The 24676-nt window shown below is 40.5% G+C and overlaps 1 protein-coding gene across 13 annotated transcripts in view; it reads right to left on the reverse strand.

Moving 5' to 3' along the window:
- PTPRM (protein tyrosine phosphatase receptor type M) overlaps positions 1 to 24676 on the reverse strand; it is a 916041-nt gene that overhangs the window by 137350 nt on the left and 754015 nt on the right. For all 13 annotated transcript variants that reach the window (XM_040353983.1, XM_040353984.1, XM_040353987.1 and 10 more), the window contains 2 exons: positions 24109 to 24185; positions 15633 to 15669 (listed from right to left, as the gene is read on the reverse strand). In XM_040353983.1, the coding sequence (XP_040209917.1) occupies positions 15633 to 15669; positions 24109 to 24185 (114 nt within the window). The remainder of the gene's footprint in view (positions 1 to 15632; positions 15670 to 24108; positions 24186 to 24676) is intronic.

The raw sequence follows: 24676 nt of genomic DNA on the forward strand, positions 1-24676 counted from the left end.
GACGGGGCAAACGTATTCCTATTGGGTGCCCCGCAGAAATGGGCCCATAAGCTCCAGGTGGTTCAGAACCACACTGCTCGCTTTGTACTCGGTCTAGCGAGACGAGACCATATTAGCCTGGCCAGGAGATCACTTCATTGGCTCCCTATCGAGCAGAGAGTGATCTTTAAAACGCTCTGTATCTTCTTTCGTGCATACTGGGGACAGGGTCCCAAGTACTTACACAGCTTGGCGGTGCACTATGAACCCTCGCGCCTATTAAGATCCAAGACCCAACATTTAGCCACAGTTATTCCATCTAAACTTTCTTCCATGGGAGGCAAACGACTCCAGAGTAGTTGTGCCATGCTGTGGAATGCCCTCTCCTTGGAACTTAAGATGACACCTAACCTGCTCCTCTTCAGAAAAAAACTAAAGATGGAGCTGTTCGTCCAGGCCTATGGATAAATGTATATTCTTTTCTCTCTCACAGTCCGCCCCCTCATTGAAGGGGCCACTTGCCTCTCTAATAACTATCATGTCTTCTACCCCATCCTCTAGTATCCCCATTGTTCCTTTTTTCTTTTATATTTTTTCTCATACACTTCACGGCTCTTTCCTCTTGCTCCCCTAAGGGCTGGATACCCTTTCCTTTCACCGCCCTCTCTTCTCTTTTCTCTCTCTTCCTCACCACGGATTGATTCAAAGTTACATCTAACCAGCGGCGCTTAGACGCTCACTTCACAGTGGGCATTTGGCGCCTAATTAAGCTCAAAAATCAATCAATCAATCAGTGTTGTGTCACTGGTAGCCCAGCCCCCCTACAGTTAGAATCACTCCCTAGGACACACTTAACCCCTTCCTCGCCCCCTAGTGGTTAACCCCTTTACACAGTAATCAATGCATTTTTTATAGCACTGATCGCTGTAAAAAAATGACAATGGTCCCAAAATAGTGTCAAAAGTGTCCAATGTGTCGCATTATGTCGCAGTCACAATAAAAATCGCCATTACTAGTAAAAAAAAAGAATATTAATTAAAATGCCATAAATCCAACCCCTATTTTGTAGACACTATAACTTTTTGTCGCAAACCAATCAATATATGCTTATTGCGATTTTTTTTACCAAAAATATGTAGAAGAATACACATCGGCCTAAACTGAGAAAGAAATGTATTTTTTTTATATATTTTTGGGGGATATTTATTGTAGCAAAAAGTAAAAAATATAGTTTTTTTTCAAAATTGTCGCTCTTTTTTTGTTTATGGCGCAAAAAATACAAAACCGCAGAGGTGATCAAATACCACCAAAAGAAAGCTTTATTTGTGGGAAAAAAATGACATAATTTTTTTTTGGGAGCCACGTCGCACGACCAATAAATTGGCAGTTAAACCGATGCAATGCCGGATCCCAAAAAATGGCCGGTCATTGGGCAGCCAAATCCTCCAGGGCTGAAGTTGTTAAATGCATTAAAGCATATGTCAGTTCTTGTCAATGCAGGCTGTAGTGCGTTTTAGGGTGTATTGTGTTGCATAAAGCATTGCATGTCTCATTGGAAAATGCATCAGGTCAAATCACAGAGGTATGTTTCCAGCAGTGTTGCCAACCATCAGTATTTTTACTGGCAGCCAGTAAAAAATGGGCACCTTTCTCCTGCCAGTAAATGCCAGTGACAGGAAAAGGTTGACAGTAAAAAATATGGTGTGACGCTTGGGTCTGGTGGAGGCAGTGCCTGAGTGTGACGTGTGATGTGATGGTGCAAGCGAGCTAAGCAGAGCAGCTGGAACCTCGTTTGTGTGTCTGTGGGACAGGAGCAAGACAGGCCGGGAGCGGGACTGTTGGTGCTGTTTGGACTGGAGTGGACTGAAGGGACCACCTGGCATGGAAAGAGACTGTCTCTCAGGTGTGTGTGCCGTCCATTCTAATTCCTTGCCCTCCTAAAAATAATAAAAATATCTATCTTAACCACTTGAGATCCGCGCTATGGTCGAAAGACGTCCACAGTGCGGCTCTCAAGTGCCGGGTGGACGTCCCTGGACGTCCTGTCGTTGTTGTTCCCTGTGCGCGCCACTGGGGGCGCACAGCGGGGAAACAACGTGCCCAGCGCATCGTTCGGGAGCCGATGCAAGTGCCTGGCGGCCGCGATGTCCGCCAGGCACTCGCGATCGTCGGTTACACAGCAGGACGTGGAGCTCTGTGTGTAAACACAGAGCTCCACGTGCTGTCAGGGAGAGAGGAGACCGATCTGTGTCCCTTTACATAGGGACACAGCATCGGTCACCTCCCCCAGTCAGTCCCCTCCCCCCACACAGTAAGAACACAATGAGGGAATACATTTAACCCCTTCCTCACCCCCCTAGTGTTAACCCCTTCACTGCCAGTCACATTTATACAGTAATTAGTGCATTTTTATAGCACTGATCGCTGTATAAATGTGAATGGTCCCAAAATTGTGTCAAAAGTGTCCGATACGTCTGCCGCAATATCGCAGGCCTGACAAAAAAAAATCACAAATCGCCGCCATTACAAGTAAAAAATAATAAATCTATCCCCCATTTTGTAGGCGCTATAACTTTTGCGCAAACCAGTCGCTAATTGCGATTTTTTTTTTTTAACAAAAATACGTCGAAAAATACGCATCGGCCTTAACTGAGAAAAAAAATTGTTTTTTTTAAAAAAAAAATTGGGATATTTATTATAGCAACAAGTAAAAAATATATATATTTTTTTAAATTGTCGCTCTTTTTTTGTTTATAGCGCAAACAATAAAAACTGCAGAGGTGATCAAATACCACCAAAATAAAGCTCTATTTGTGGGGAAAAAAGGACGTCAATTTTGTTTGGGAGCCACGTCGCACGACCGGGCAAATGTCAGTTAAAGCGACGCAGTGCCGGAAGCTGAAATTTCGCCTTGGCATGAAGGGGGTTTATGTGCCCAGTAAGCAAGTGGTTAAATCACATTGATGATTGCATATTGTACTTGTTTGTAGCCTAAATACTGAAATTGGCACTTAAAACTTAAATTTGTTTTAACTTTTGGAAATGCCAGTAAAAACTTGTCTGTGCCAGTAAATTTTGGGTGCCATGTCAGTAAATTTCAATCTGGTAGGTTGGCAACACTGGTTTCCAGTCTCTTGGAATCAACCTCTCTCACTCTACAGCCAAGCTCAGAATGGTGGAGGGAACAACAGCACAAGGAGGAAAACAGCTGTGCTCCCGTGCAGTCAGTATGATGATATTTGTTAAGACCAGAGTAACAGGGAGATGAGCTCATCAATCTGCTGCCTCTCCTTTTGCTATCCAATCACAATGTTGGGAGGAAACCTGAAAATGTTAGTGAACTGCAGCAGAGAAAAAGTAGGACTCCTCCCCTGGTAGACAGGGCTCTACTGTGTGGCAAATCTGTGTGAATTTCAGGCCTAGGATAGATAGAAACAGAGCTTTTTTTCTCAGAAAATAGGTGCAGGAACTCAACCACGACCCCGTCCAGATTTCAAAAACAGTAGAAGGGTCTTAAAGGGGCATTAAATACCAGGACTGCATTACATACAGTTTGGAGTTCAGGGGGTTACACACAGAGTGTAGAGCTGTGACTTGTACACACAGAAACCAGACTTCTGTGTTTACAAGTGATTGTGGTGAGCGGACACCAAAGGGTCTGAGCCAAAGGTGGTGGAACTGAGTTCCCCCAAGTTCCCCCTGAAAAAAAGCCCTGGATAGAAATATAAGTCCTTTGACAGGTCAGCGAGTTTAGACCAATGTATTTCATCTGTGCATTTAGTTGTCTGTCTGGAGGTTGGCTTTACAAGAAGACTGTTAGTATTTACAGTTTTCCCTTTAAAAATATATCTTGACTTGGGGAGTTTAGTATAGTGCAATGTTAGCTTTAAGTCAGCTTTGTGCTCATGTGCAAGATCCTTTCATACATGGGGCTGAGCTGTGCAGCTCATAAATAAGCCTCTAGTCATTACTCTAAGGCCTCGTACACACAACCGGACATGTCCGCTGAAACTGGTCCGCGGACCAGTTTCCGCGGACATGTCCAACCGTGTGTACGGCCTAGCGGACAGGTTTCCTGGCCTAGCGGACAGGTTTCCAGCGGACAAAAGTTTCTTAGCAAGCTAAGAAACTTGTCCGCTGGAAACCTGTCCGTCAGACATGTCCGATGGTTAGTACGACTCATCGGACATGTCCGCTGGTTATGACGTATAACCAGCGGCCCGAAATCCCGCGCATGTGTCGAATTGATTTGACGCATGCGTGGAAGCATTGAACTTCCGTGTTAGAGAACGTCGGTGTCTTCTACGTCACTGCGTTCTCTGTCTGCGGGGATTTTGGTCTGATGGTGTGTACACACATCAGACCAAAAGCTACCAGCAGACATGTCCGATGAAAACGCGGACCGTTTTCATCGGACATGTTCGGTTGTGTGTACGGGGCCTTAGGCAGCCATTAGCCAGGTTTTATACCTTTGTTCAAAATTCTATTGTTCCCTAGCTGCACTCGAATGTGTCTTCTGACCACATTGTAAATGCTACTTGGCAGTTTAATCCAGATTCCAGAAATGATATGCAAAATAACCAGGGACCTAAGGCCCCTCTCACATGGAGCAGACCTGCTGGACAGACTCCTCCAGCTCAGCGGGGGGGTCGCTCTGTTGATCCTCGCTGAGCAGCAGATTACAGGTTGATCTCGGCTCACTGTGCAGGGACGGACCTGTCAGAGTTTCGCTGTTCTATATGGCGAGATCGGATGAAAATCTGTTTGTTTTGAGCGGATCTTGTCGGATCGGATGGCAGGCAGGTGTCAGCAGACACATCTCCGCTGATATCCGCCTACACATAGAAGTCAACAGGTGACGCGCTCGGATCCGCATGAAAAACTGACAGGTGGGTCCGAGCAGGCCGATCGTGTGAAAGGGGCCTTTTTTATGTCATGTCATATTCACATTACATGTCATAATAAATTCCCCAAGGTAAAAACGAAAGTGTAAGCATACTTTTTTTTGCACATAAGTCACAGAGCTACACAATATTTTTGCCTATCAACATGCAAGCAGAAGCTTTTATATTATACAAATATCTAAGAATAATCCTTTCCTGCAGTGTTAGGATAATCACATTTTACACATTTTCCATCTCTCAGCCTCTTCTTAGGAAAAGCTGCGTTCTGTCAACATCATTGCATACAGTAAATAATCCGCTCGCACTCAAGATATTATTTGGTGCCTAAATGAAATTATGAATATATCAAGTGAGATCCTAGACTAAAGCATGTTTCAGTTAACAGTGAATTTCTCATTTAAAATTCCAATCTATACATGACAGTTTTGAAGATACACAGTCTTGGACTAAATAAACCCAGTAAATATAATTTGTGTAAGTTTGGACAGATACCATCATGCAGATAAAGCAGAATTCCAGGAATCATTTTGGTCACGTTCTACTGTACAATGTCCCCATATTCGCATAGCCTGTGCACATATAAGAACTACTGAATTAAAAATATCCATAACAGTATTTTTAAAGTCCCAATCATGTTTAGTTTGCATCATGTAGGGTTAGTGTGAGGGGTTAGGAATAAGAGGATGGTTAGTGTTGGGGTTACAAGGAGGGTAAGTATGAGGATTAATGTCAGGCTTAGGTTTACAGTGAGGTTATTGTGAGGATTAAAATGTTATTAAAGGCAGAATATTTTTTTATTAAAACATGTTATACTTACCTGCTCTGTGCAGTGGTTTTGCACAGAGCAGCCCAGATCCTCCTCTTCTTGGCTCTCCTGCCGATTCTCTTGGCCCCTCCCTCTTGCCAAGTGCCCCAAATCAAACAGCTCGCATTCAGACACAGAGCCGTGGCTCAGTCCTGCATGAATGCATGAAGGTAAAAAACCTTTAGCCTTTACAACCACTTTAATGTTAGGGTTAAGCTGAAAGGGAGGGTTACAATTAGTGGCACAGGTTAGTGTAATAGGGAGGATTAGTGTGAAGATTACTGTTAGGGTTAAAGGAAGGATTACAGTTAGGGGTACAGGCCACAACAGTGTGAGGAATAAAATTAGGCCTACAGGGAAGGTTAATGTGAGGATTAATGTTCGATTTACAGGGAAGGTTGGTGTTGAGATTAATGTTACAGTTAGGAGTTCAAGTAGGGTAAGTGTGAGGATTTTTGTTAGGGTTAAATTTACAGGAAAGGTTCATGCTAGTATTACATGGAGGGCTAGTGCAAAGATTAATATAAGGGTTACAGGGATGGCTAGTGTGAGGAAAATTGTTAGGGTTACTGGAAGGGTTACATTAGTGTTTAATGTGAAGATTAATATTAGGATTATTAGAGGGAGGGCTAGTGTATGGGATAATGTTGGACTTGGGGTTACAGGAAGAGTTAGTGTAAATATTAACATCAGGGTTAGTGCTACAATGAAGGTTAATGTGAGAATTAATGTCAGGTATAGGGTTAGAGGGAAAATTAATGTGAGTATTAATATTAGGGTTAGGGTTGGAGGGCCAGTGTGAGAATTATGTTAATGTTAGGTTACATGGAGGGTTACATTGGTGGTACAAACATTGTTGTGTGTGAGGATAAATGCTAGGGTTGGAAGGAAGGCTAGTATAATGAGTAACGTTAGTGTTGGGTTTACAGGGATGATTAGTGTAAATGTTAATGTCAGGGTTAATGTTACAAGTAGAATTAATGTAATGCCGCGTACACACGGTCGGTCTATCCGATGAGAATGGTCTGATGGACCATTTTATCGGTTAACCGATGAAGCTGACTGATGGTCAGTCGTGCCTACACACCATTGGTTAAAAAGCCAATGGTGTCAGAATGGGGTGACGTAAAACACAACGACGTGCTGAAAAAAACGATGTTCAATGCTTCCAAGCATGCGGTGAGTTGATTCTGAGCATACGTGCCTACAAACGATTGTTTTTTTTGGTTAGGTATCTATCGGTTAAATTTAAAACAAGATTGCTTTTTTTAACCTATGGATAATTAACCGATGGGGCCCACACACTATTGGATTGGTCCGATGAAAATGGTCCATCAGACCGTTCTCATTGCTTTGACCAATCGTGTGTACGCGGCATAAGCATTAGGGTTACAGGGAGAATTATTGTGAGGATTAACTTTAGGGTTAGGATTACAGGGAGATCTAATGTGAAGATTAAGGTTAGGATTAGAGAGAAGACTAGTGTAAGGAGTAACGTTAGGACTGGGTTTACATGAATGGTTAAAATAAATATGAATGTCAGGGTTAGCATTATAGGGACAGTTAGTGTGGGGATTAATGCTAGGATTGGTTTCACTGGGACGACTAGTGTGAGGAATAAGGTTAGGATAAGGCTTTAAGTATGTAATGGCCCAGCAGGGGAATTGTAAATCTATGCTATAAAACCAACTGGCTAAAGGAAAAATAATAAAATAATAGTGTAGTCTTAACAAGGCCATAGATAATTCTTTGTTCAACCAGTGTGCTGAATAAAAAAAGTGAATAGATTCCTCCATCAATCCAAATAAGGGCGATGGATAAATCCCTCCACTGGGGCATTGGATTCTGACAGCAGGATTTTTTGCTAATAGAATAAACTGATCAAAGGCTGAAGCCACTGATCAACAAAAGTTTTCAACATTCCCATTCAACAGAAGTTGATCTAACTATCGTCTTCTGTCAAACTGAGATAGCAGCTGGTCCCTGCTGAACTGGAAGACTTTTGATTCACCTTTGGGCAGATTTAGTGTAATGCCGCTTACACACGACCGTTTTTAATGTCCTAGAAGTCAAGCCTGCCTTGCATACACACAATCGTGAAAAAAAAATGCTTGAGAAAAGCGCGGTGACGTACAACCTGTACGACAGCACTATAAAGGGGAAGTTCCATTCAGATGGCGCCACCCTTGGGGCTGCTTTTGCTGATTTTGTGTTAGTAAAAGTTTGGTGAGAGACAATTCACACTTTTCAGTCTTCATGCTTTTCAGTCTGTTATAGGGTGACAAATGTGCGATCTCCATTACAAATGCTAATTTTACCAGAACGTGTGCTTCCGTCTTATAACTTGCTTCTGAGCATGCACGTTTTTTTCCCGTCGTTAAAGCCTACACACGACCGTTTTTGAAAAACAGCAACGTGAAAAACAACGTGAAAAATTAGAGCATGTTCTAAATTTTTAATGCCCATTTTTCACGTCGAAAAAATGCTCTGCAGCTTACACACAATCGTTTTTAATGACCAATTTAAAAAATTGCATTTTTCACATCATTAATGTTAGGGTTACGTGTAAGGCAGTAGTGAATTTGCGCTTCCCTAGAAGAATGTGAAATTCTAAACACAATCTGGAAGTGATGGTGAGAGGGTTAATTGCAAATTGAGCAGGACAACACCTGCTAATTACCCTTAGATAAGTTAGGTGGACAAGTGAAAATGAAAATAAATAGAAATAAATCGTATTGGGACAGAAAAAAATCTGAATAGGTGCTGCAATTTGTAAAACTGCTGGAATAGGCAGCAATGGACAGAAATATTAAAAGGGAGATATATAGCGCAACTCCCAATAGAATAAATGAATAGTGAAAAAACAACACTCAAAATTGAATGTGACAAAAAATATATTAAGTGAATCTATGTGTCTACTGCAAAAAAAAATTCAAAACATATATAAACATAGAGTCCACTTGGTGTGAATGAGAACGCTGGATCGCTGGTCAAACAATGTAGCTAAATCTTCCACACAGTAATAAAGCTTCAATATGCGGGAATACAAGGTGTAAAATCCGGGCTAGCTGGCCCCTTACCAGAAAAAAGTCTGCTTCCTTTCCCTGTAGAAACCTCATCAGATGAAACGCTGCGTCGGATGGAAGCTCCAGTATCAGACACAGCCACTACCTAGCATATCGGTATTTACCGAATACTGCAAAGAGATACGTCTCATACGGATATTGGATACCCCTCTTTTTAACTGTTGAATTCATGAAAATGTGGTTGCCAAACTTTGATGTCCACTGCAACTTTTTAAAAAAAAGAGGTTCTCATTAACTTTTTAAACTTGCTGCGCTATGAAGCCCTCTTTTTCCTCTAATTTCATTTGCTGACCATGTCATCTCCGGGAGAGCTGTAAACGAGCGGAGCAGAGCAGAGTGTGAGTGTTCCTCGGAACCTGTGAAGACGGACCTTCTTCCCCTGCACCCCTCCAGTTCAAACAATCCTTGGACTCTATGTTTATATATGTTTTGATTTTTTTTTTGCAGTAGACACATAGATTCACTTAATATATTTTTTGTCACATTCAATTTTGAGTGTTGTTTTTTCACTATTCATTAATTCTATTGGGGGTTGTGCTATATATCTCCCTTTTAATGTTAGGGTTACTCCTAGGGGTACAAGGAAACAGTCTTGCTTGGATTGATATATAATATGTAATAAAAAGACTTACATATTTACCATTGCCTGGATAAAATACTGCTCAAGGATTGATTCTGTATTAGTTTATACCTAGACATTTTGGTTATGTGACCAATACCAAATCAGAAAATCAGAGTTTTAATTTTCTGATTCTCCCCTTCAGCAGAAATCATGTGACTAATAGACTCGAGTTTTGGCATTGGCACTTAAAAAAGTCTGCAGCAATATTCTTTCCAGAAATTGTATTTCAGTCTTTCTGCTACTCTTTATTTTTCCAATGTAGCAAGACTGACATATACTGCTTTACATTAAAATTTTGATACAGCTCTGCTTTAATTTATTAATGCTTGCTAATTTAAACATTTTATTAAAAGTTATTGGCAAAAAACAAGAGATGCACAAGCCTACTTAACCTGATTGGTTTATTGTAATAAATATTGGTTTGCTACTATGGAAAACCATAAACATTTGAATAAAATTAGTCATACATTTTATAAAAAATAGATCTGTAGGAGTTACATCATCAATCTATGTATACAGATCTATACAGCTGTGCAAGAGGGTCACTTTTATGAAAAAGGTATTGTAATTTAAGATTAGCAAACAAAACTGGAAAATCTAAATGTGTACACTTTTATGAATATTTATACTGGACGACCCAACCTACTTGACCTTGTGAGCCAGGAGTGGTAAGAATAATTGCACATGAACCTTTTTCTAATAAGCACTTTAATGAATAAAGTCATGTATTGAGCATGCCTAGCCTTGGCATTATGGTTATGAGAAGTGTAAAAAGCAACAAGTGATCGATGATAAATGCATGATAAATGCATACATCCATTTCTCAAACAATAAAAACAAAATGGGATTATTTAATAATGTAAAGTGCTCATGTGCCAACTGAAGTATCCCATAGCTTTTAAAATACAACTTTCACTGAAGTGACTGCAGTAAACTGAAAGCTGATGAATATCTATTGTTACCTGTACATTGGATGACCTTATTAAATTTATTCTAGCAAATATGAGGTTTCTAAGCAACCGCATGGTCTGTAGAAGACTAACTTTACGTCCTTGAAAAAGGCTATAAATTTATTACTGCATTGTTTACCTTAAAGTAGCTTTATAAAACTTTCTACACAATAAATGCACAATCACCCATATTATGTATTGTGTCTCATGTAGACATTTGGACATCAACCAGTAGAAGGAGCTTTCAGTGACTCTCAGCTTAAAGGGGATCTAAATCCTAACTACATTAGTTATTATAATAATAATAATTATCATACATTTTTTTTTACAAACACGGATCTCCATTGCAGCCACTTCCTTTTTTATGTTCGTACACTTTAGTAAAATTTGGTGGTAGCTGCAAGTCAATGCTCAAAACTATGACTTAAGGGCCAGATCCACATACATGTAGATCGGCGCAGCGTATCAGAGATACACAATTTAAAAAAAAATTGTCTGTCTTTTTTTGTTTATAGCGCAAAAAGTAAAAACCGCAGATGTGATCACATACCACCAAAAGAAAGCCTATTTGTAGAAAGAAAGGGTATACATTTTATTTGGGTACAGTGTCGCGTGACATCTAAACTGACAGTTAAAGTAACGCAGTGGTAAATCTTCCGGGGCTGACGTGATTAAATCTGAACACTATGCCGAACTGGAAAAATCATAGAGATAAGAAATTCTGACACTTTTCTGACACTCCTTCACAGCATGCTTGCTCCAGACCTGAGATTTAAAAGTAGCCAGACATTGCCATCACTTTAGGACAGATAAGTTCTTTATTTAAAATAAAGCAGATGCAATCACAAAGTTGCTATTGCTATTCATAAGTAACTATGAGTACTGTGTATAAAGAATACTCCAAAGATCAGCTATGAAATATACATTCCAGGGACATGAAGATTGCATTTTACTGGGGCTTGGATTAAAACTACTTGAACTAGATTGTATTCCACATTTGGTGATCTGTCATGGCTGCTGAGCCTGTGCTGTTAATATTTACACTTCTGGGAATTCTGACATTTTTTTTGACACATATATCAATCTCAAACTCCATGTGCAACTTTCATTTGTTTCACTGAAGGGGAAATGCCCTATTATTGTCAATTTAGCAGAGACTGGATCCAATATTTTGGAACAGATTATGTATGGGCCTATGGGCTACTGGACAGTATGATCTCTTAGACAAGCTTTCATACAGCAATATGGTTATGAGGATACCGTCTCTTCAATTTTCTGCATTCAGCCTAATTTTCATTTTTTGGGATAAATCATATTTTCTACATGGAACAATGATACTTGCGCATATTCCTCATGTGTAGATTTGAGCTATACATGGATCTGCGGTTTTCTTAAAGTGGAGTCCCACCCAATGGGGAAGCTCTGCTTGTTTGTACCCTTTCGCTCCCTCCACTGCCACTGGGGGGGGTAACTGCTCCCTCTTCCGGGTACGATTGCCGATCTATGACATTTCCGGCCCCTTCTCCTCCCTTCCGCTGCCTTCTGGGACACACAAGTCCCAGAAGATGGTGGGACCGTTCAGGAAGTGCAGTAGGAAACAGGCTGTGATGCAGCAAGGCTTCTGAAGGTGCCTGGAGCTCCTCTTTAAAGTGGAGTTCCACCCATAAATATAACATTACTTCAGTAGTTTTAAAAAAATGTCATTAGTCCTTTACAAATTTTTTTTTTTTAGATGCCTTCAAAGTGTTGTTGCTAGGTAGAATAGTTAATCTTCCCACTTCCTGCACCTAGGTGCTTAATGCTTCCTAACCTACACCGCACAGACTCCTGGGAATGTAGTGGGTGTAACTTTCCAGGAGTCTGTGCATTCCCCAGTCTCAAAGAATCATGTGACTTGGACAGCACAGGTGCTGAAACCTGATCTGACACTGCTTGTGCAGCACTGAGCATGTTCTAGATCTGCAAGGCTGAAATCCAGGAAGTCATACAGTCTGGCTTCATGATGCCCACACTTAAGATGGCCCCAGTCAATTTCTATTTTATAAAGTGTCTAAATGCTGTAACAACCTAACAAAACAGACCTTAGTTTACAGACTAACTTTACTAGAATACATTAAGCTTGTGTATTACAGGGGTATTTATATTTAAAAAGTGAAATTGTGGCCGGAACTCTGCTTTAAGGACCTCATATTACCTTGGATGTAATGCACTCTGGAGTTAACTTGCTAAAGGTAAATAGGCCGTTTCATCTGAAAGGGAATTATGGTTAGTGAAATAAGTGAAGCTCTGCTGAATTCCATCATCCAATCAAGTACAAGGAAAAATATTGTTTTCTTTGCACGTGCTAGGGGATTCTTTATATCCATGAAGTAGACTTACATTTGAAACATCAATATGCTATGTTATACATTTTTAGTTATATATTTCTTCAAGTATACAGTACGTAGGGTGATATGGAGCATTCTGCATTTGGGACTTTTGTGTCTATGGCTTTTTATGTATGATATCTTTTGGGGTAATAAACTTTTCTTTGAAAATGTAGTTTCTGGAGATGGATTTGATAATGTATATACCCTGCTTTCATAGTCCATAGTTATCTGCTGAGCCTATATTAGTTAGTAACTATTCATTTAAAACTTGTAAAACAGGTCCTTTTTTCACAACAACTACAGGAACTTCTAATAACTGTTAATAACTCATAATTTCCTACCTGTTAAACCAGTGTGTGACTTTCGTTAAAATGTATTTATCAACTAAAGATAATTATAATCATGGTGTACACCAGCTATCTTCCTCCACTTCAAGCACTTTCCATATAATCTCTAATATTTTGTGGGAAAAGGTGTGATGGTGTATTTTCACATTCTCAACACCTTTTCAGTACTAGGAAAAGCTAGTACCTTCATTTTTAAAATGAAAGAAACTTCCACCATGATTGCCTGTCTTCGAACCAAGAGAAATTTAGCAGGATTCAGGTAGGGGCGCGCATCTTTGCGGCGGCATAGCGTATCGTATTTACACTACGCCGCTGTAAGTCAGAGAGGCAAGTACTGTATTCACAAAGTACTTGCCTCCTAAGTTACGGCGGAGTAGCGTGAATAGGCCGGCGTAAGCGCGCCTAATTTAAATGAGGATGTGGGGGGCGTGTTTTATGCATATTAACTGTGACCCGACGTGATTGACGTTTTTTACGAATGGCGCATGCGCCGCCCGTGTACATATCCCAGTGTGCATTGCTCCAAAGTACGCCGCAAGGACGTATTGGTTTCGACGTGGACGTAAATTACGTCCAGCCCTATTCACGGACGACTTACGCAAACAACGTAAAAAAAATTCATTTCGGCGCGGAAACGAAGGCCATACTTAACATTGACTAGTCCAGCTATTTGATGGAATAACTTTACGCCTGAAAATGCCTTACGTAAACGGCGTATCTTTACTGCGACGGGCGCACGTACGTTCGTGAATAGGCGTATCTAGTGATTTACATATCCTACTCCGAACTCAATGGAAGCGCCACCTAGCGGCCAGCCTAAATATTGCACCCTAATGCCGGGTACACACGAGAGGATTTATCCGTGGAAACGGTCCTCCGGACCGTATCCGCGGATAAATCCTCTGGCGGATTTTGATCTCCTGGTTGTACTAACCAGGAGATCAAAATCCCAGCGGAATTCCGTCCGCGGTGACGTGTCGCGCCATCGCCGCGATGATGACGCGCAACGTGCGCGACGCTGTCATATAAGGATATCCACGCATGCGTCGAATCATTACGACGCATGCGAGGGATGTGTTCGGACGGATCGATCCGGTGAGTCTGTACAGACCACCGGATCGATCCGCTGGAGCCGATTCCAGCGGATAGATTTCTTAGCATGCTAAGAAATTTTTATCCGCTGGAAATCGGTCGGCCCGAAATATAACCGCGGATAAATATCCGCTGGATCGTATACATACGCTGAAACCGATCCACGGATCAATTTCAACGGATCGATCCTCTCGTGTGTACGGGGCCTAAGATACGACGGCGCAGGCTGTCGTATCTTAGCTAGGTTTAAGTGTATCTCAGTTTGAGAATACACTTAAACTTAGGACGGTGCAGATTCCGAGTTAGGTCGGCGTATCTACTGATAAGCCGGCCTAACTCTCTCTGAATCCACCTAATTATCTGTGGATCTATGATGAGGGTCAGGGATAACTTGGGTAGAGCTGAGGAGGATAGAATGAAATAGGGAGGTTGTCTATTTTTGGTTTTGGAAGAGGGTGGTTGATGTTGACTCATTAGAGGACTGAGCTAGATGGAATGAGGGGTCCCTGGATAGTGTGGCGCCACATACGGGGGGGCTGGCTGGAGGCTATCTAGCCAAAACCCCACTTTGACAATGCCCAGATGTGATTGGTTACTACATCTGATTTCCAGTGAGACCTGCCTTGTATGTCAGTTTTAATAAAGTAATTTGATTGAAATAAATGTCTAGTCCTCTTCAACTAATGTATATAGTACTTAATGTACAGAGTAAAGTAGAGTATTTTAACTGCTACCCACAACCACCACAAGCCACTGCCATGTTAAACTGGAGGTTATTAAATGAATGCTCATATGTGATTCCAACAGCACTGTTTTTCCAACATGCCCAAATTTCAAATATGATTTTCACTGTACCCAAGTTTCTGATACAAACACTACAAGGAAGATCCTCCAAATAATGGTATAATTCTTGTTTTCACCCAGTAAAACAAAGCTTATTTCTCCAAACATATGGACAATATAAGCCTGTGAGTTGATGAATGGGGGAATAGCATGTTCCGACATAGTTTGTCATTTTAAAGCTCTTCCATACAGCACTGCTTGTACAATATTTTATATATATATGCAAATAATGCTGATGTTGTGTTTCTATTTTTCTCCTCGTTTTATGAGCACCTCTTAGAGCTGCATGACATAAACAGCCACGGTCCATTAAATGGGAAATAAACTACATACTGTGTTCATTACTACACATCAGATTTTTTAGGTTTCTCAACTTGAAGTTCTACCACAGAGCATTTAAATAACAGTGCAGCATTGTAATTATACTATTTTCCACAAACAGCTCTGACAATTTAATTGTGCACTGAGTATATTGCAGTGCAGATTGGTAAACGCTTTTACACAAATTTCCCTGTCAGAAATAATGTTATGTTAGCGCTAGTAAAACAACCTTGTCTTAAAGAGTTTTACAAGTTTCACAGCTAATGCACAGCACAGTTATGCATGACATGATGAACACAAACAGTGGGACTTACCTTGTGTGGCAATATAGTGATTTGGTCTATGATAGCCCTGCAAATGAAAAGAAACAAAGGAATATTAGAATGATTGATTCTGCATTCACTGCCTGTATTGTCTATCAAATATATTGGCATAAAGGTTTTGCCCAAAGCAAATATCAGAAAATTTAATATAACTATCATGCAAAAAAAAAAAAAAAAAAAAACACAGGACTGAACCAAAATGTGAAAATATTTATTTTGTCTTCTAAAATTTTAAGCAAAACTCTGGGCAAACAGATCCAGAAAAACACATTTCAAAAAGGTTATAATTTGATTTGCATTTTAATGAGTGAAACAAGTATTTGACCCCTTCGCAAAACATGACTTAGTACTTGGTGGCAAAACCCTTGCCTTGCCACCAAGACGTCATAGAGGTCAGACGTTTCTTGTAGTTGGCCACCAGGTTTGCACACATCTCAGGAGGGATTTTTTCCCACTCTTTTTTAAGTGAAGTGAAGTGAATGTATAATATAAACTGTATGTAAAGCACTGTGTAAATTGATGGCGCTATATAAGTACCTGTAATAAATAGCTATAGCTGAGAACAATGTAACTGATAGGAACAGGCTTGGACTGACAACTCATGGGGCCCCCAGGCAATAGAAGATTATGGGGCCCCCGGGCTTACAGATGGCCACCACGCCAGGAGACAGTGCATAGGCAGGGCAGCTAAAATCTCAGGATTTTCACATCAAAGCATGTCGGTTTCAGACATATCAGGGACAGATGTAAAAAAACACAGATTTTTACATACTGTCCCTGGTTTTATTGAGCCTGGCAACCCTGATGGGGCCCCCTAGTAGCATGGGGTCCTCAAGCAGTGCCCAAGAGCCCCAATGGTCAGTCCGCCCCTGGATAGGAATTCAGAGCAGTGATCACAAGTTATCGGCTTACAAGATTTCTTCCAGAATCAACAGATATTTTTTTGCATTTACCAAAAAGATATAAAATATGCTTTCAATTATATATTTTACCTGACCATAAAGGAAGCAAATAGGAAAAGTTAATTGTTGGGCTTTTTGTTTTAGTTTTAGCTTTGATCAAACTCAACTTTTACAATAGCTAACAAAACAAATATGTGTCCGGAAGGTACAGTAATTAGACTTTGGAGGCTTTCCTATTTTCCCCAACAAAAATAATAATAATTCAAGCAGAGGTCACAGTAAGACTTTGCTGAAGTTTGGGAAAATGCAGGCACTTGTATTCTGAGCCTGATTTCAAATTATAGACAGAAAAAAAGAAGCACATCAGTACAAGTTGATAAGTATGCAGTTGCAATAAAGCTAATCTTGGCAGGAGATGGAGTTCACAGAAAGAGATCTGGGGAAACAGTACACTCATCGCCTGCTTCATGCTTACATCTCTCTCCGTGAGATCTCATGCAAGCAATGTGGGGACAAGATCTGAATGTTAAATTAAATGCATCCTTTAGAGAGAAAAAATGCTACTAATTTCTGTTCTCTTTGAAGCCATTCACCACCTGCTGTCCTAAAGATATATAGTCATTTGCAGCGAGACACTGTGGCACTAATTAATGACATGCGGTAAGTTCAATGTGCAAAATAATGTGCACAAATATTAATAATTCTGTAACAAATAAAGTAATCGGTCCCTGCTGAACATTAAAAAATGGGAATGCTATTTGCAAGCCACAAACATTGCTGAGCATGACAAATTGTCACTAACAAATTGCAAGGCCTACATAAATACAAGGCAGACTGTTCTGCAGAAATGATTCTCAGAAGAAAAAAAAAAGTAATGGAAATTGTTTAAAGCTTTGTTCAGGATTTCAGAAACATTTTTTTTAACATTTTGTTAGATGCATTTGAATTCATAAGCAAACATTGTAGAGATGTTTATAGGAAAGAACAAAACCAGCATTAATTATAGCTCCTTTTAATGGAATCTGGGCAAAATGTCAGCATGGGGTTTATTTATAAAAAAAAAAGAAACTGCAGTGCAAATGTCCCAGCCTTCACACAAAAGCCACAAAAAAGCCTGCAGTGTCTATAATGTGTGAAATGCCAGTTACAACTTGTTACACCAACCACCCCCCACCCGCTCAAGACTGGCAGTCCAGTGAAAACTAGAGGACCAGAGAAGAGAGCGGTAAATTAACTCTGCTTGGAGCAGAGAATATTTTTTCCCCCCTGCTGGAGCAATTTGGATCATGCGTTGCTGTTTATTTTTTTTGCTTTCCTCTAGATCAGTGGTCTCCAAACTGCGGCCCTTTGCTTGCTTTTATCCGTTGTTCACTGACACCAACAAAGGGGCACAATTCCACCCAGTGTTATCAACAATAGGGCCCAATGACAGGGCCCAATTCCTCCTAATGACATCAACAATGGGACTCAATGATGGGGCACAATTCCTACCAAAGACACCAAAGATGGGGCACAATTCCTCCCAATGACATCAACAATGGGGCCCAATGACGGGGCACACTTCCTCCCAATGACATCAACAATGGGGCCCAATGACGGGGTACAATTCCTACCAAAGACACCAAAGATGGGGCACAATTCCTCCCAATGACATCAACAATAGGGCCCAATGACGGGGCACAATTCCTACCAAAGACACCAAGGTTTGGGGCATAATTCCTCAGAAATGACAGAAGTGATGGGGCACAATTCCTCTCGCTGACACCGAAGATGGGGCATGGTTTACTCCAACTGATGCTGGGACCTTTTTTTATTCCCGATAGCCACAGTCTGGCCCCCTAAAGCCTAATGAACAGCAAAGTGGCCCTTTGCTTATAAAGTTTGGAGACCCCTGCTCTAGATCATGGGTCTCCAAACTTTTTAAGCGAAGGGCCAGTTTACTGTCCTTCAGGCTTTAGGGGGCCAGACTGTGGCCAGTATGAGCAGAAAATGCCCCAACATCAGTGATTCATCATCGGTTTTAATGGGAGTAATAGTTCCCCATTGTTGGCATCAAATGAAGTATAGTGCCACATTTATGGTGTCAGTAGGGGGGATGGTACTCCATCATTTGTGTTAGTTGGTGAAATAGTGTCCCAAGGGCCAGATAAAGGCAGGCAACGTCTTGTGACTTCTACCAGTGTCTGGTTAAAGCTTGTAGGAGAAGTTTTCATTCTGTTCTAACTGTCCTATCAAGCTGCAGGACCCCTGACCCTCTGATTGTGCTGATCACATGCACCCCCCCCAAAAAAAAATAACTTTCAAGCAAGCTTGTCCCCTAGCCTATGTTCTATTAGCAGATAGATTGGGTACTGTGGAAGAAGGGGAGGACCAGAGAAGACAGGTTTAAACAGCCTTTTTACACAATGTGGAGGATTAACCCATTAGGTTCCACAGTGAGTATAACAAGCATGCTTTACAACATATAAAGACTGATTTTACTGTTGTGGGTGAGCAGTTGTCTCCACCGGCAGACTACCCCTCACCCAGAGGTTCTAATGCCGCGTACACATGATCGGTTCGTCTGATGAAAACGGTCTGATGAACCGTTTTCATCAGACGAACCGATCGTGTGGGGGCCCCATCGTTTTTTTCCCCATCGGTAAAAAAATTTAGAACCGGTTTTAAAATTATCTGATGGTTAAAAAAATGATAGAAAAAAACAATCGTCTGTGGGGAAATCCATTGGTTAAAAATCAACGCATGCTCAGAATCAAGTGGACGCATGCTCAGAAGCATTGAACTTCGTTGTGTTTTACGTCACCGCGTTCTGACACAATCGTTTTTTTAACTGATGGTGTGTAGGCAAGATTGATGAAAGTCAGCTTCATCGGATATCTGATGAAAAAATCCATCAGACCGTTTTCATCAGATGAACCGATCGCGTGTACAGGGCATTACTCTACCTGCTCTATCCAAAACTTAATAAAAGTCTGCTGTCTTATAGGTCTTCATATTTTAGGGTGGATTTGAGGTATTCAGACAGGTGTCTACATTTCAGGTAAGTAGATGACCTGAAGTAGCTTGCAATGACAACGGGCACTGTTAGGAATAGGGACCATTGACATTCAATATGCAATGCCGCGTACACACGATCGGAAATTCCAACAAGAAAGGTTTGATGTGAGCTTTTGGTCGGAAATTCCGACTGTATGTAGGCTCCATCAGACTTTTTCTTTTGGAATTTCCGACAGCAAAAATTTGAGAAAAGTTCTTGTCAAAATTACGATCGTCTGTATGCAATTCCGATGCGCAAAAAAAAACACACATGTGCGGAATCAATTCGACACATGCTCGGAATCATTGAAATTTTTTCTCGGGTCGTTGTAGTGTTGTACGTCACCGCTCTTGACGGTCGGAATTTTATGTGCAACATAAGTTTGAGCCAACATTCCGTCGGAAAAAAATACACAGTTTTCTTGTCCGATCGTGTGTATGCGGCATTAGAGGGCAGAGGTTGCTTACACATTATATCACAATGCACGCATTTTCACATGCTACCCTTCATTAGAAAACAGAGCATATTCACTATAAACTCCATCTGTCAATTGAACAATTATTAAATTAACAGACACATCCATCCGATTGCCATGTCAGCGCAGCTGAACATATAATATATTTCACATTAGGAACTGACTGCCTCCCAATGCTTTTCTATATTTGCAGTACAGCTTCTATAATTTTCAATTATAACTTGGAATGAATAGATTTATCTACAAACTCACCATTTCTCAGACAGTTCATTCTAATGTAAAACATTTGGTTAACATGATGCAATATGAACAAAGAAGTGGTGCTGAATAATTAAAGGGCTTACATATTTAATGAAATGGCTTGCTTGCATTAGAAGCACTGGTTAACAGCTGCACACTCCTTTGAAGGGAACTTAAAAGTGTGGAGATGACAAGAGACTGCAAATCACAGCATTAGGAATTACATAGTTTTGTCCCATTAATATGCAAACAGCTTTCTATTTAATGAAGAATTATGCCAAACTAGTGACAGAAGAAGAAATAACAGTAACTTTCTATATGCATTCATCAGAGTGTGTAAAGAAAACCTCTCACTAGATAATGGGAAAAGTGCAACAGTGACTTTTCATCCAATAGTATATTCACCAAGGGCCCTGCCTTATTACTCATTATACCACAATGGCAGAAACCTATGGATTTATTGTATAATATATAACAAAGCGCTGTGGTATGCAGTACTACACAGCTGGGCATCCCTGGCCAGCAGAATCTCAGGCTCGGTAATTAGGTGATCCCAAAATATCATATCATCAGTGACATGACGATTTTACACAATGGGATATCCATGTGTGATCAAAAAATGCCAAGATAAAAAAAAGAATAGTCAGAGTGGGTAGACATTTTCTCCTTTTATGAGTTATTTTTCAATTTTTATGTTCTTGGAGTCAGTGATGGTATTATTACTATTAATAATACACAAAACTTTTATTGTAAGCTCCTATAAGCAAGGCCCTAACCCTCTTGTATTGTATTGCAAATGCAATGTCTTTCTTTATATTTTAAAGTGCTGCACAAACTGTTGGCGCTATATAAATACTGTATAATAATAATAATAATAATAATAATAATAATAAAAACATAAATCACGTTTCCTCTTCTAAGCAAACTTGGCTTATTTTTGTTACGCTCCACTGGACTATCTGCAGTACTGCTTCCATGACCAAATAATCAATGCCTTAGGTAACACGATCTCTACTGATAGGAAGGATCGATCAGTCTGAACTCTGAATCTCCCTTTTAGCAAAGATCGTGTGAACAAATGCCTAGGGGACATAGGTGTGCGCAGCCTATGGCATTAGGGTGTGCACACCAAATCTCAAACACACATGCGTGTGTAACATACCTTATATGGCAGTGGGCAAGTCAGTAGGGCTTTGTCAGCAGGGCAGAGATTGGTGTCTGTGTCTTGATTGGTATTATTGTTCTTTTACAATTTTATTTTTATTATTTATTTTTTTAAATATATATATATATATATATATATATATATTTTTTTTAGGAGCCCTGTTGGGGGGCTTTGGTGAAATATCAGTGGTCTAAACAGACCCCTGATGTCTAACTTTTGAGACAGAGAAAGGGACTGAGGACAGAGATTCCCCAGTCCCCTTTTTCTGCAGCCAGGCAGCAGGGGGAATCTGCACAGCACAGGGTAATTAGGGTGTGCCCAGGCACACCTTACACCCTATGTGCGCACGCCTATGCTAGGGGTTTAGTTATTTAATCCACACTGCAAGCAACCTGGAGCACATTACGTCAAGGAAAGGCATGCATTTTAATCCTTCTGTTAGTCTTGGGTCTATGGAGCCCAGATATTAGTAAAAAACAACTGAGGGCTAAGGACAGCATGCAATTACAAGAGTTTATTGGTAAAAGCTTGGAACAGGCTGAAAATCTGTTTCATTCTGACTAGAACCTTATCATTCATTATGCAATGCTTTTCCTAAGCAAGCGTACAATATGAGAGGTGTAGAGATAATAGACATAATCCATTATCCTGTACTTTTACACTAAAGTACAGCATCAGTCAATGCTAAAGTTTTTAAGTGGTACGGTTAATGAAAGTGCACTTACATGCTTCCATTACAGTTTTATTAAGTAAATTCTCAGAGTCGGACCTATAGAATTCTGTGAGGATCACCTGTACTGGAGTGACCAAGGGAAAAGTTGATTTTAGTCAGAAAATCTAAAGATTGCTTCAGGCAGTGACTGGCTGAGCAATTTAAGAATGTATAAGGCGTGTTTTTAAATCAGGGGTTCTGGGTAAAAAAGGATAGCATTACTGTCTCCGAATTTATTTTATTCTTTAAAAGAAATGTGTAGTTTTTGTATTTACCTGAAACACTAAATGTAATATTTGCTTTTTTGTGTTCTTTTAAAGTTGAACACAATCACAAGTAAAAATCTTCCCTTGAATTGGGGCTACCCCTCATTGCAATGGTTAAATTTTGGTTTAGTGTACCAGAAAAAGCACTTTTACTTACCCAGTCCTCTGCTCCCATAAGCTGCCCCAATTTAACCCTTGCAGTACAGGGGCTGCCCCACAGCCCCAGGGATAAGCTTTAACCTCTTTGCACTAGCGACACGCAAACATGCGTCCTCTTGGTGGGTGGACCTTGGTGCTGAGTGGCCCCATATTTGCATGGATTGGTGCAAATAAAGCTGTGCTAAGAGCACACTCCCTTGCGATTGGGAGCTTTCCGTTCTTGTGACCACCATGACAGCCAAACACAGCCATCACAAGATCATTTAAGGGGACAAAGAAGGGAAGCACCACCTAAGTGCAATATGTCAGATAAAAATGTTTAATCTCAAAAGAAATGCACTTACAAAACATGGCCTGTAGAAGGAGCCTGTCTCCGAGTGTGTAGCCTTTTGTTTCTAGCCCCACCTTTCTTCCGGTGCTCTTCTTGGTTGCGCTTTCCTGTGATGTCATCGTCTGTGCTCCACGCTGAATCTGGCTGTTTCCTCGTGGTCACAGGATGGACTTTTCTCCCTGCCTGCAGACTCATGGATCTAGATGGACCTGAGACCGGACCGCGCATTATGAGACCGTGATGAGCCCGTTCTATATTTAGGTTTTGTAAGTGCATTTCTTTTTTAGATTAAACATTTTTATCTGACATATTGCACTTGAGTGGCGTTTCCCTTCTATGTCCCCTTGTCTTTCCTTAACAGAGTTGGCTTTTCTCTGAGGACAGCTGCCACCCACCATTTCCCTATCTCCAGGAATGGTCATTTGTACCACTATATGGACTATTGAACTGTGCCTGTTTTTTAGACATATACCAGTGTTTGCGCTAACAGTTCACTCCTATCTTTTTGTATACAAGATCATAAACCCCACCCTGCCTCCTAAACCTCTTAAAGGGCCTGGAAGGCCCATTAAATATGTAATTTAAAGCCACTTTTTGAGTTCAGAAAACATATTGCAATTAATATAATGAAGTCTTCTGCCCAGCCATCAGAATAACATTCTAGTATTCCTATCACACATGAACAAGTATTACTCTCAACTGTGCTGCAAGAAGGATTTTTTTTAAATAAGTCATCACAGCAGTAACACATCCCTATTCAGATGCTTAGCTGGAGGTTTCAATCAGATAAATTGAGCAGCAAAGTAAGCAGTATCTGCTGAACGGTTTCATTAGCTAATTCATAATGCTCTGACTTTGTTGTGTTTTAAAATGTTTATTCTTAAATCAAAGTTAATATACTTATAGTATTAATAAGTTTAAAAACTTAAAATAAATAATCCTTCCTTGCGGGGGGGGGGGGGGGTGGACGGTCCACTGCATGGGGTTAACAGCTTGTTTCGGTCTAGGAGACTTGGTAACCCAGTTTACTGGTTCACTGCAGCCTCTTCTGCACTATGCTCTATCATTCTCAGGTCCTCTGACATCGTTAAGACCGATCCTGGGACCATCAATCAAGCTGATTACAAACATTCAGATGTGCTTAACAAACTGTCGAATAAAACAATAATATAATACGTACATCAATATAGTTTCCATTGATATAGTCTGAGCTGGCTTCATCTTCAATACTCTGCAGTCTCACTCTGGAATGATCATCTGCAACAAATTCAGAGTTATACTTTTAAATGCTTGCTAAACATTTAACACTATTGCTTTAATTGTTCAGGAATGAATCCACAAGGCATAGCAGTTATGTTACACCTCATATCTAGCTGAATCAAATTAGCAACCAAAAAGCATGAATACTGTACAGCACATTACTTTTAAAGTAGCTAGATGCAGGTACAAATGTGATGAGAGGAATAGGGGAAGAGGGACAGCATTATGTTCTAGAATTATATAATGGTAGGAATCCTTGTCATTTGTTTTTCTTCCTGCTTAACCCTGCCACCCAATCAAGAACTAGACTAATATATATATATATATATATATATATATATATATATATTGTAAGGGGTTAGCTCGGTAGCGGGGTGTGTGACCCCCTGGATGGGTTCACTACACACTGAAATTATACAGACAGGCAGTCGAAGACGGTTGAAAACAAAGATTTTGGTTTATTCTTCCATCTTGCTGGAAACAAGTGC

Source organism: Rana temporaria, chromosome 5 (genome assembly GCF_905171775.1).
Source record: "Rana temporaria chromosome 5, aRanTem1.1, whole genome shotgun sequence".
Classification (NCBI taxonomy): domain Eukaryota; kingdom Metazoa; phylum Chordata; class Amphibia; order Anura; family Ranidae; genus Rana; species Rana temporaria.